The 13,282-nt window shown below is 43.9% G+C and overlaps 1 protein-coding gene across 5 annotated transcripts in view; it reads right to left on the bottom strand.

Moving 5' to 3' along the window:
- Positions 1-13,282, bottom strand: part of FBXO21 (F-box protein 21) — a 36,529-nt gene that overhangs the window by 17,326 nt on the left and 5,921 nt on the right. For 2 of the 5 annotated variants that reach the window (XM_068129545.2, XM_068129547.2), the window contains exons 2-5: positions 4,076-4,214; positions 3,894-3,988; positions 2,293-2,411; positions 845-991 (exon numbers count right to left, since the gene is read on the bottom strand). In XM_068129545.2, coding sequence (XP_067985646.2) covers positions 845-991; positions 2,293-2,411; positions 3,894-3,988; positions 4,076-4,214 — 500 coding nt within the window. Of the gene's footprint in view, positions 1-844; positions 992-2,292; positions 2,412-3,893; positions 3,989-4,075; positions 4,276-6,496; positions 6,717-13,282 lie in introns of those variants that run through there. The other 3 variants (XM_068129546.2, XM_078784137.1, XM_078784138.1) reach the window with 2 other exon arrangements.

Below are 13,282 nucleotides of genomic sequence, written 5' to 3' on the forward strand. Positions count from 1 at the left end.
CCCTCATCAATCTACACTCAATACCCCATAATGACAAAGAGAACCCAGGATTTTAGAAAGTTTAGCAAATTTATTAAAAAGAAAAAACTGAAATATCACATTTACATAAGTATTCATACCCTTTGCTATGACACTTGAAATTTGGCTCAGGTGCCTCCCATTTCTCTCGATCATCTTTGAGATGTTTCTACACCTTGATTGGAATCCACCTGTGGTAAATTCAATTGATTGGACACGATTTGGAAAGGCACACACCTGTCTATATAATGTCTCACAGCTGACAATGCATATCAGAGCAAAAATCAAGCCATGAGGTCGAAGGAACTGCCTGCCGAGCTCAGAGACAGGATTGTGTCGATGCACAGATCTGGGGAAGCCTACAAAAAAATTCTGCTGCATTGAAGGTTCCCAAGAGCACAGCGGCCTCCATAATTATTAAATGGAAGAAGTTTGGAACAACCAGGACTCTTCCTAGAGCTGGCCGCCCGGCCAAACTGAGCAATCGGGGGAGAAGGGCCTTGGTAATAGAGGTGACCAAGAACCCGATGGTCACTCTGGCTGAGCTCCAGAGATCCTGTGTGGAGATGGGAGAAATTTCCAGAAGGACAACCATCACTGCAACACTCCACTGATCTGGGCTTTATGGCAGAGTGGCCAGACGGAAGGAAGCCTCTCCTCAGTGAAAGACACAAGAAAGCTCACAGAATCTTGTTTCTCACAGTCTGAGAGTCCTTTAGGTGCTTTTTTGCAAACTCCAAGCGGGCTTTGTCCGTTCATTTGGTACATTTACATGTGACGTAAAATCGTGTAACACAATGCCAGACTTTCTGCAGCACAAACCAACCTTTTCCTGCATTACAGGCAGGATGTGTGGGGTTCATTTTGTAAAGAAGATGCCGCACTTTGTCAGCGATCTCAGAAATCTGTGCTTGAACATGTGTCAATCTCACGTCCTCCATTGGGTTGCAGTAGCGTGCAATAAGTACTGCACCTGGTAACCATCACAATCACCACCAAATTCAGTGACAGCACCCTCACTGACAAACCCAAGCAATGCATAGCTACAACAGTGAAAATTCAGTGAGAAATCGAAATAATGCCATCACTACAAAGCATTTTGTTTAAATTTTCTAAATTACAATATATTACCTAAAACTAAATAACAACGATTTGCCAAAATTCCCATCTTCACATTCTAAAACTAGAGAGTTCATAGAACACGATACCCCGCACAATGTTTCAGTATATACAGGAGGGCCTTGCCATGCACGGGGTTACATTCTTGAAAATCCCCGTGAACCACAAATCCACAAACTTAGGGGTTAATGGGGAAAATAGTGTTAGAGACTTCAACTTAAAAATTTGGCCAAACTGTACATTTGTAAACATGTCTGTGCATTATTTTTATGATATTTATTTCATGAATAAAAGAGTTATTAAGAACATAAAATTAAGTTTATTTTCTTGAGTTATTAAGATCATGAAACTTTCCTTGAATAATAATGATGATAAATATCATAACCCGGGAGTATTTCTATACAAAATAAATGAATTATTATTATTATTATTATAAACTTAATCCCATAATATGATGATTATGACGATGATGGAGGTTGGAGGGGGGGGGGGGGTGTGAGGGGGATGGGGTTATTGTGTTGGCGGCCCATGCTGATAAGTTGAATAAAAGTGTAAAATAGTTCGCCAACCTGCGATTTTCGAGTGCATTGACCACAATCAGCAAACCTTGCCTCGATAAATTTATTGCGATAGAGCCAATCCGCGAAGAGGAATCCCACTAACGGCAAGGCCCTCCTGTACTCAAATTCTAATAGAATATTGTTAAGTTTGTGGGGGTAGGAATGAAATACCACAGTGGAGGTAGAACCGTGTAGATTAGCATGGACCGTGGGGACGCGTAGGAGCCAATCTCGATGTATTTAAGTAGAAAAACTGTGAGCTTAAGATCGTTTACGTGTCACCACATGGGAGGTGAGGATGGATGGACGGATGGAAGGAAGAACATAGCCAAATAGTGAAGTGGCTTCGCTGCTTAAAAACATTTGATTTTTCCTTTCAAAGTCAAATCACATTAATAAACCATTAATATTCAGAAATAATTGTTATATTTTTAACAGTCAAAAAACAAACTTCATATTGCGAGACAATTTTGGCTGCATCCATTGATGGATTTAGTACTGTGTTATTCTTTGACTGCTTAAATTTTACTGAATTTGTAACATTTAAAACCTCTTAAAGTAAAACCTCGTTAAAATTACAGGTTACTATTCTTACCTTCCACCAAGCTCTGTTCCTTTTCAGGTCTGCGCAAGAATTCCTGCAGTTCGGCCATGATTTGCTTCTGCTGCAAGAATATCAGTGCTTTCCTTGCATAGTACTGAGTAGTCAGGCATCTGCAAGACATCCCAAAAGTGTTGAAGGTGCGCTTAGTATGCAATTCTTCATCCCGGGAGTAAAGTCGCCATTTATTATATTGAAACATGTCTTCGACCCTATCTATATAAATCTGCAGCACAGCTGAATGTCGGAAGAGAAGTGGAACACTACTCCATCAGCAGAAGCAAGACTGAGCATGCCCACCATTGCCTCATTAAGTATATACCTAAATGAAGCTAACAGGTAATAAACAATGCATAGGTAAATGAATATAAGAGATAATAAACAACATAGGGCTAAATTAATCTAACAGGTAATAAACATGTGACTAAATTAATATGACAGGTAATAAACAACTAACTGCTAAATGAACACAACAGGTAAGAAACAACGTACAGCTAAATCAATATGATAGGTAACAAGAAAGAGCAATCGGAGATTGCAGACCCTCGCCAGGACTTTTTTTTTAGTGGTTTGTAAGGCTTTGGTGTTTAAACAAATATGGCGACCGAACCACATGACCGATGACGTCATCATTATTATTTTTTCTCCCCCAATTTATCTATCGCTAGATGAGGCTCAACAAATTTTATCTTGATCAGATGAAGTTTTGTACTTGTCCAATTATAACATCATAATGGAGGCACCTATAACATTATCATTAATATATGTTATTCCCCATGTAGGGTTCTTTAAAATGAGCCATGTCTCAAGTTTTTCAATGCAGCGCTTTTGGAGATAGAGGTGCAATGTTTTTCGATTTTTCCAAGATGGCACGCATACCTATGACGTCATAATTATCATTTAAAAATTCTACACGTGGAGGCGCACCTATCATGAAAATTTCCTGTCAATCGGACCAATGGTTGCAGAGAAAATCATATTTATTCTTTGCGGACAAAAACAAACAGACAAACAGAAAAAACAAACAGACAAACAGACAGAAAAACAGACAGAAAAACAGACAGACAAACAGACAGACAAACTGACAGACAAACAGCCAGACAAACAAACAGACAAACAGACAGACAAACAGACAGACAAAGACACAAACAAACAGACAGACAAACAGACAGACAAACAGACAGACAAACAGACAGACAAACAAACAGACAAACAGACAGACTCAAATGCAATACCCTCTGCTCTGGCGAGGGTAAAAATCAACATATGGCTAAGTTAAAATTAATATATCAGGAAGGAAAGAAAGAATGTATGGCTAACACGTAATAAATGTAGGTTAATATGTACATTCCAGCAACAACACACAGGTAGCGTAGCAAACCAGTAGCAAAGCACAGGTAACAAGTATCCAACCGCTCAGTGTGTATTAATTGCTCAGCGTGTCTCAACGAGATTGTCCAGTGAATGAAACCAAGCATACATGAAAGTTTGTGAGTAGAAAAGCGAAGCGCTATGGTTTACATAAACCCTTTCTAGAAGGCAACGATATGTTTTGGGGTTGTTTGTTCGAAGCTTCGGTCACATTGCCAACTCACCGAGCCTCAGAGCTGCAAAATCGCTCAAGTTCATCTTGTATAAATGACAGGGGGAATTGAAGGTTGAGCATCTTCTCAAAATCGTTGGTGGAAATCTGAAGGAGAAAGAAATTGTGGATGACCACTCGTGATAAATATGGTGAATGAAAAGAATGGGAAGGTATTTACCAGAGGTTTCCCACCTCAGTCTTGTGGAAGAAGCAGGCGGAGCAGGACCGCACCGCAGAAGAAACGGCTGAGCTACACGCGACACGCATTTGGTACAAATCGCACCAATTCAAAGAAAGGTCCTCAAGACGTCCCATCGTAATATGTGGCCACCTGGTGACAGCACAGAGCAAATGTCCATCGATGATGGGAAGTGCACACAACCACATTTGCACTGCAACACACGTAGCAGCACTGAGGTATGAGTGGCTGTAGATGGAATCAAACCCATTCCGAATGGCAAAGATGTTCCAATTGGAATGCCATCCGCACAAAACTTCAGAATAATGTAATAATACGACACAGAAGCACGCCATCCAGAAAATCAGTTACGTTTACAAGAAAATCTGATGTTCCATTGCCCCCAATATGTCACAAGTTTTGAAAACGTGCAGTGGGTAGCAGCTCCTTCATGAGCATGAGGAAGTGCAGCAAACGAGATGAGATGCAATGTCCTCAAAAGGTAGTGTATGCCGCAGCTCGAAGTCAGCACCTTCGGACCTTTCCCATTTGCTCATCAAGGTTTGGTAGGTAAGGGTAAGATAAGACGAAGATGAAATCTTCAGGATTTAGGTTTAAAATTCATGTTTAGAAAACTGTAGGTGTGATCAAAATTATGCGCTATTGGACAGCGAGCTGGAAGAAAGCAGGCGACGATGTTATAAAGAGGAGTTGTGATTATCTCTTTTTTTTTCAGGTTTTAACCTCTGTCTAAAAGTCAGGTGACATCCAGGAACCTGGCTCGCGATGCGAAGATTCCTCGTTCAAATCACATATATTGCATCGATTTGTCCGTTGTCTATCAACGCCTGGTGTTGCCTGGTGTTGGCTTAGCGGTTAGGGTGCCGGCTTGGGATCCTAGGATCCTGGGTTCGCAATCCCGGTCGATCGCTAAATTAACGCCAGGGGGGTTGACTCAGCCTGTCATCCTTCCGAGGTCGGCAAATTTAGTACCAGCTTGCTGGGATGAATGATCACGGTGTGTACCCCGATTTAGAATAGGTACACCGTATCCCTGCGCATTGAAGAGCGTGACCAAGGGTTGGCGTCAGGAAGGGCATCCGGCCATAAAAACATTGCCTCAAACAGGGAACCATGATTGTCATGGGGCCCGCAAGGCTAACCCCCGCTCTAGCGGGGAAAATGGCCTTAAAACGATCATTCATTCATTCTAGCAATGTCCATGCGATTCAGTGCAATGCCAGGTAGCTAAAGATAAAGCTAACATACCTGGGAAAAGGGGGAAAACTTGAAAAAGTGGGGACATTGTGCTGTAAAAGGTTGATGCCCCCCTCCCCTAATGTCTTCAGGGGACGTCCTAGAATCATCCGCGGGTGGAGCACCCTGCCAATGTTTTTCATGAAGCTGAAAAATCATCTTTAAAGTTGCGTCATCGAAATAATTTTGAGGCCCAGATATTAAGGGTAGGAGAAATGAAAATACTCATAACTTTATACAGAAACAGGACATACTAAAGCATTACCACTCAAAATGTTTGGATTGAACAGCTTTATAAGATAACCTATAGAAAATGCAAATCGGATCAATATGTTGGTCAATAGAGGTTAAAACGTCACTGAATTTGATGAATGCTGAAAATCAGAGAACTCAGTCAAATACTTAGGAATAATTATTTTTTTGAATGAAATGTTCAGAATAGAGATCCTATGAAGTATTAAAACCACCCAAGTTGAATTGCTTCTCAACAAATTTAATTAGGAACAAGTGGGAAAAGCAAAGGAAAAAAACGCCCTTTTTCTCCAGGTAATGAAGCACTCGTATATCTACACTGCCCAATTGTCCTATAACATTATGTTACAGAGCAAGTGAGTTTTTAATATACAAAACTGGATCAGTGCAATTCTTTTGATGGGACACCCTGAAAAAATAATGGACAGGTTTATTATTTTTGTCCATTACCTGTCCATTATTTTTTCAGGGTGTCCCATCTGCAGATGTGAAAAGGAAACATGGCTGACCGACAGCACGACACAAAGAGGCCCCAGACAGCAGCTTTTGGCATCGACATGAAGACAAGGAATTTGAAGAAGTTAAAGACTGATAAAGGAACAATATTCTGTGTGTGTGTGTCAGTCATATCCAAAGACAATTCAAACTAGAATGACACTCTTCGACGTCACAACATCAACCGACATGCCTCTGTCCACATTATTACATCAGTACACATACTTGCACCAAGTTTGATTTAAATCCATTCACCTGTTCTCAAGTATCACATTTTAACCCAACATGAACTCTGACTTCAACAAAATCACCTCACTGCTTACTTCCTCACACCTCACACCTTACTTCAATCCTTTACTTAACATCACCTCTGAGCTTTGACTTCATGACACCAAAATCTAATCAGTTAATCTTTACCTCATTATACATACCGGAACCAAGTTTGAATTAGATGCTTTCAGCCGTTCTCAAGTTATCGCGGTAACGAAAACCTATCATGGAAGGACAGACGGACGGCCCGACGGACAATCTGAAAACATAATGCTTCCGGCGACTCAGTCTGTGGAAGCATAAAAAAGACAACTGTACAGGATATTACCCCAGTCATCAAATACACTCATGCCATATTTGAGCTCTAGGGTGTCTTACTCTGCCGCAGAGACTTTCACCTGATATTGAACAGGACTGGTTGGTTCTAAGCCAATAACACCGCGATAAGACAAGGTGTGTAAGGTCAAAGTCTTGTATTTTTGAAGCTGCAGTAACCTGTGCCACTTGCCATAAGAGCTTCCGTGATGGAAGGCGACCTTCACCTAAAATGACCAAACCACACCAAAAATCATTCATTGAGAAAGCACAACACCTTAACCGGCAAAATGTTTTGTTCCGCTGTTCTATAAATCAGGTTTTGTTTTGAAAAATCTCAGGGACAGGTATAAAACACTTCTGCAAGAAAGGGGTGAAATAATCACAAGTAAAATTCGTGCATAATTGTGAAGAATAAGTTAACTCAAAATTCTGGCAAAGGGGTACCATTCATTGATCAAAGTTACGGGCAGGATTTGTATGTGCCTCAACAATCCTTGGTGCTGCATTGGAAATGCTCAAGAACTTGGAGGGGCAATCTTGTAAAGACGGGCGGCTGAAAACTCTGCAACATGCACAAATAATCTTAAAAAATGACTTGGCAATAGTCAAGTCACAGCAGTGGAAAAATTTGTTTTGTGTAGAAACCTTGATGGAAGAATAGATGGAGTTCAGGTGTTGTGCAGGTGCTGAGGTACAGGCTATTGGCTTAGAACAAGAGCATCCACTACATGTAGCTGTGGGGTGATGGGACTGGCTGAGCTGCTTTTTCTGTGCAGGGATGCAACTCTTCGGATGAGGATAGGTATTTTTACATTTTGATGCCGCTTTGGCCGTTTACAGTCCAACCAGTCCTTCTGTTCAATATCAGATGAAAGTCTCTCTGCCACAGAGTCAGTATCCATAGAGCTCAATCATGACATGAGTGTATTTACCGATTGGGGTAATATCCTGTACAGTTTATCTTTTATTGAATTACGGTAACTGTCTTATTTTTTTCTTTTTTTTTGTATACTGAATCGAGGCTCGTGAAAGAGCTAACATTTACTTCACAAACAAATCGACCAGACAAACAAAATACACAAAAAGAGGGAGCGGAAGACAAGATAGGGAGAAATGGGGAAGCACACAAACACAACATCCGAGAGCAGGGAGATGTGTGGAAGGGAGAGGGCCCGGGGGGAGGAGGCATGGGAAGGGGGGGGGGGGGGAGGGAGAAGTATAAAGCACAAGGACACCAAGGACTTCCAGGACAGAAGTTGGTATTTCAAAAAGTGGAATTGGGGTGAAATTAGCGGGGGTAGAAAGGATAAAGGTTTTGGATGGGGGAAGATAAGAGATGGTGGTGAACAGCTGTTTTAAAGACTTGGAGGGTGGAGTGGGATTGAAGAGAGTGAGGGAGTTTGTTCCAGAGGCGGGAGAAAAGAGGAATGAAGGAGTGAAGGTGAGCAGAGAGTCTTGATTTTGGCAGTTTAACCAAAAGAGGGTTGCAGGCAGATCTTGTGCGACCTGGAGGAATATTTGCGGGACAGAGCCCAGAGAGAGCTGGGGGGGCAAGGCCAGAGAGGAGTCGGTAGAAGACGGAAAGACCACCAACCTGCCTGCGGTGAGTGAGTGAGAGGCCCTTGGAGTTAGCTTCATCGCGGGAGATTCCAATGATTCTGAATGCTTTGGTTTCAACAGCACGAAGGCGAGCTAGGTGTGAGGCAGGAGCACCAGCCCAGAGGGGAGAGCAGTATTCCATTGAGCTGCAGATGAAAGCCTTGTATGTGGTGAGGAGCTCAGGTGTGCCAAGGAAGGACTTCGCACGACGGAGGATGCCCAGTCGGCGACTGGCTTTGGAGGCCAGATTTGAAATGTGGTTTTTCCAGGAAAGATCATGGCAGATAGTGAGACCCAAAAGCTTGAGTGACAGAACTTCTTGGAGAGGATTATTCAGAAAGTGGATGGGAGGGTTGTCCAGTCGGTCTTTTCTGAGAGACATCGTAAGAGTGTGAGATTTGTCAGGATTGAAAGACATGTTCCACTTGTTTGCCCAGTCTGTGATTTTGTCAAGGTCTGCAGAGAGTGAGGAGGCTGCAGACTGCCGATCTGAGGGATGAAGAATGGAGCGACAGAGAGTAGAGTCGTCAGCAAAGAGATAGAGAGGATTTTCAAGAGAGTCAGAGAGATCATTGATGAAGACCAGAAAAAGCACAGGGCCCAGAACACTGGCTTGGGGAACTCCAGCCTGAACAGGAAGAGGAGATGAGAGAAACCCATTCAGGGCCACACGTTGACTACGACTAGAGAGGAAGTCCGCCAGCCATGCGTGGAGAATTCCATTGATACCAAAAGAGGAGAGTTTGGTGAGCAGAGCGGGGTGCCAGACCGTATCGAAGGCACGTGATATGTCAAGGGAGACTGCTCTAATTTCCTGTTTGGCATTGAGGACCTCCATCCATTGTTGAGAAAGCAGAAGCAGCATGTCCAGAGTGGAGTGTCCAGGTCTGAAACCAAATTGATGATCAGAGATCAAGCCATTGGAGAAGAGGAAAGATTTCATATCTGAAGCAATGATGGATTCCATGACTTTGCTGATAATTGGGAGAAGGCTGATTGGTCTGTAGTTGCTGGGATCTGTTTTTGCACCTTTTTTGTGCAAAGCGGTGATGTTGGCAGATTTCCAAGCAGATGGAAGATGACCTTGAGCAAAAGAGAGGGTGAAGAGAACAGAGAGAGGGAGTGAAAGAGCGGAAGAACATGATTTTAGGACCCGTGGGCTGATGCCGTCAGGTCCAGTTGCAGAATCAGAGTCGAGGGTTGACAGAAACTTTTCCACCTTGTCAGGAGGAAAGGACACAGAGTCCAGGAGCAGCTGGGTACGAATGGGTACGGTGGGTACAGAGAGGGATGGGTTTGGGACACAAGATTTAGAGGCAAACACAGAGTTGAGGCATTCAGCTTTTTCACGTGCGGAGTCAGCCATGTGGCCATTTAAGGTGAGGGAGGGGATGGAGGGGGAACAAACACCAGAAACAGATTTTACCAGATGCCACCAGGATTTGGAAGAGGGAGACAGATAAGAGAGTTCGGTCCTGAGGACGGAGAGATATTGTTTCCTGGCTCTCCTGAGGGTGGACACACACTTGTTTCGGGCTTTGTGAAAGGAAATGAGATTTCCTTCCGTTGGATTTGCTTTCCAGGAGACGAAAGCAAGTTGTTTCTGGGCAATAGCCTCACCACAAGATTCCGTGTACCATGGACGGGAGGAAGGGTATGACAACTGAAGACGAGAAGGGATAAATCTGTGCATGAGAGAGAGCAATTTACTTTGGAAGAATTCCCAGGATGAGTTGATGTCAGAGGCAGTAGAGATGGGAGACCAGTCCAGATGATTGATGGCTGCTTGAAGACCATGCCAGTTGGCCTGAGTGAAATGCCAGACTCGTCGACACTGAGGAGGCTCTCTGAAAATGGTCAGAGAGATGTCCACTTTAACAAGCACATGATCAGAAGAGCCGATTGGAGCAGAAGAAGAGCAGCAGACATTTTCAGGGAAGTTAGTCATAACCAAGTCCAGAAGAGAAGATTCTCCGTTGACTGAGATCCGGGTTGGGAAATTGACAGATTGTGTCAGTCCCAGTGAGTCACAGAAGTCCTTTGCTGAAGAGCCATGGCTGGTGAGAGAGGTACCCACCTCCATCCAACTGGCATGGTGACAGTTGAAATCACCACATATGAGGAAGAGAGAGTTGGGATGGGTAGATAAAAGTTGGTCCATATTATCAGACAGCGAGATGTAGATGGTGTCATCACTGTTTGGTGGACGGTACAACACGCATATGAACAAAAGGTGGGAGCGAAGGGGAAGCCGTAGCCAAAGGTATTCCTGGGGGTGAGGTGGAGAGAGGGCAGTGCAGGGCGAGTGAGGAAGAGAGTTTTTTATAAAGATAGCAACCCCACCTCCAGGATGAGGCTCAGGTCTATCATACCGGAGGAGGGAGTAACCTGGGAGAGATACCAAGGAATCAGAGACATCATGAAGGAGGAAGGTTTCTGTTAAGCAGATCATGTCTGGTTTGTCAGAAGCAACCTGTATGGAGAGATCAGTTAAGTTTGAGCGAAGGCCCCGGATGTTTGAGGACCATACTGTTAAGGAAGAGGAAGGGGGAGCATCGGATACAGAACAAGGGGGGGGAGCGGTAGGGCAGGATGTGGAAGAGGAGGAAGAGGTAGGGAGAGCTGTTGCAGGTGTATCAGAGATTACAGAATAGCTTGGAGAAAGGGAAGAATGGGGCGGACAAAAGGTTTGATGGTGTTTGGGTGAGGCGCAGTGAGGTGTTATTTGAGGAGGGGGAAGAGTGAGGCAGAAGGTTGAGGAAGATGAAGGTGAAAGTTGGAAGGGGGAAGAAGCGGGGAGGACGCTTTGAGGAGGAGGGGTGAGAGGGGAGTCTAGGAGGGGAGGAGTGAGGGAGAGTCTCGGAGGGGAGGGGTTTGGGGAGAGTTTAGGAGGGAAGGGGCAGGGGAGGAGTTTAGGAGGGAAGGGGCAGGGGGGGAGATTTGAAAGGGATGGGTGTTTGGGAAGATTTGGGGGGGAGGGGCAAGGGGGAAGATTTGACAGAGATGGGTGATGGGGAAGATTTTGAGGGGAGGGGTGTGATTGGATTTTGAAAAGTGTACGATTTATGGGAAACGAACATTTATTGCAAAATGAGTTTCTTGAGACATTCGAGTCAAAAATACGTTTGAGGACGCTGAAGGATGGGTGGAGTTCTGGAGAGTTAAGGGAATGAATGAAAGATGCACTGTAAGAGATTTTCTGTATACAAGATTGAGGCTCGTGAAAGAGCTGACATCAATCACAAAAAGGACAAACGGACACACAAAGCATACAATAAAGGGAGCGGGACACAAGATGGGGAGAGAGAGGGAAGCACACAAGTACAACATTTGAGAGCAGGGACATCGGGAGAACTGTGGGCCGGAGGGAAAGGGTTTGGGGGGAGGAGGCATGGGAAGGCGGGGGAGGGGCGGGGGGTGGGAAAGGTATAAAACACATGGACACTGCTAGAACTTCCAGGAAAGAAAGAAGTCGGGATTTCAAAAAAAATAAGTGGATCTGGGGTGAATCAACGGGGGTAGAAGAGATCAAGGTTTTGGATGGGGGAAGACAAGAGATGGTGGTGAACAGCTGTTTTAAAGACCTGGAGGGAGGAGTGGGATTGAAGAGAGTGAGGGAGTTTGTTCCAGAGGCGGGAGTGAAGAGGAATGAAGGAGTGAAGGTGAGCAGAGAGTCTTGATTTTGGCAATTTCACCAGAAGAGGGTTACTGGCAGATCTTGTGCGACCTGTAGGAATATTTGTTGGACAGAGCACAGATAGAGCTGGGGGAGCAAGGCCGGAGAGGAGTCGGTAGAAGACAGAAAGACCACCTACCTGCCTGCGGTGAGTGAGTGAAAGGCCCTCGTAGTTAGCTTCATCGCGGGAGATTCCAATGATTCTGAAAGCTTTGGTTTGAACAGCGTGAAGACGAGCTAGGTGTCAGGCAGGAGCACCGGCCCAGAGGGGAGAACAGTATTCCATTGAGCTGTGGATGAAAGCCTTGTATGTGGTGAGGAGCTCAGGTGGACCAAGGAAGGACTTCGCACGACGGAGGATGCCCAGTCGGCGACTGGCTTTGGAGGCCAGATTTGAAATGTGGTTTTCCCAGGAAAGATCATGGCAGATAGTGGGACCCAAAAGCCTGAGTGACAGAACTTTTTGGAGAAGATTGTTCAGAAAGTAGATGGGAGGGTTGTCCAGACGGTTTTTTTGGAGAGACATCGTAAGAGTGTGAGATTTGTCAGGATTGAAAGGCATGTTCCACTTGTTTGACCAGTCTGTGAAAATGTCATGACACACGCACAGACACACACACAGTATATTGTCCCTTTATCAGTCTTTAACTTCTTCAAATTCCTTGTCTTCATGTCTGTGCCAAAAGCTGCTGTCTGGGGCCTCTTTGAGTCGTGCTGTCGGTGAGCCATGTTTCCTTTTCACATCTGCAGATGGGACACCTTGAAAAAATAATGGACAGGTTTCCTCAAAACAATTGCACTGATCCAGTTTTGTATATTAAAAACTCATTTGCTCTGTAATATAATGTTTTAGGACAATTGGGCAGTGCAGATATACGAGTGCTTAATTACCTGGAGAAAATGGTCGTTTATTTTGCCTTTTCTTGAAAACTGACCTTTTTCCACTTGTTACCGATTTAATGTTTTAAGAAACAATTCAACTTGGGTGGTTTGAATACTTCATGGGATCTCGATTCTAAACATTTCATTCAGCATTCTTTTTAAAATGCAAGTTCAAGGCAAAAATTGCTAAATATTTGATGAGTTTTCTTATTTTAAGCATTCATCAAATTTGGCGACCTTTTGACCTCTGGTGACCTACATGTTGATCTGATTTGCACTTTATATAGGTTTATCTTATAGCACAGTTCAATCCAAACATTTTGAGTGGTAATGTGTTAGTTTGTCTTGTTTAAGTACAAAGTTAATATTTTCATGTCTCCGACCCCTAATTTCCAGCCCTAAAAAATATTACGATGACAAAAACGTTAAAGCTGATTTTTCAGCTTCGTGCAAAGACCTGGCAGGGCAGTCC

Source organism: Myxine glutinosa, chromosome 9 (assembly GCF_964187855.1).
Source record: "Myxine glutinosa chromosome 9, kmMyxGlut1.1, whole genome shotgun sequence".
Classification (NCBI taxonomy): domain Eukaryota; kingdom Metazoa; phylum Chordata; class Myxini; order Myxiniformes; family Myxinidae; genus Myxine; species Myxine glutinosa.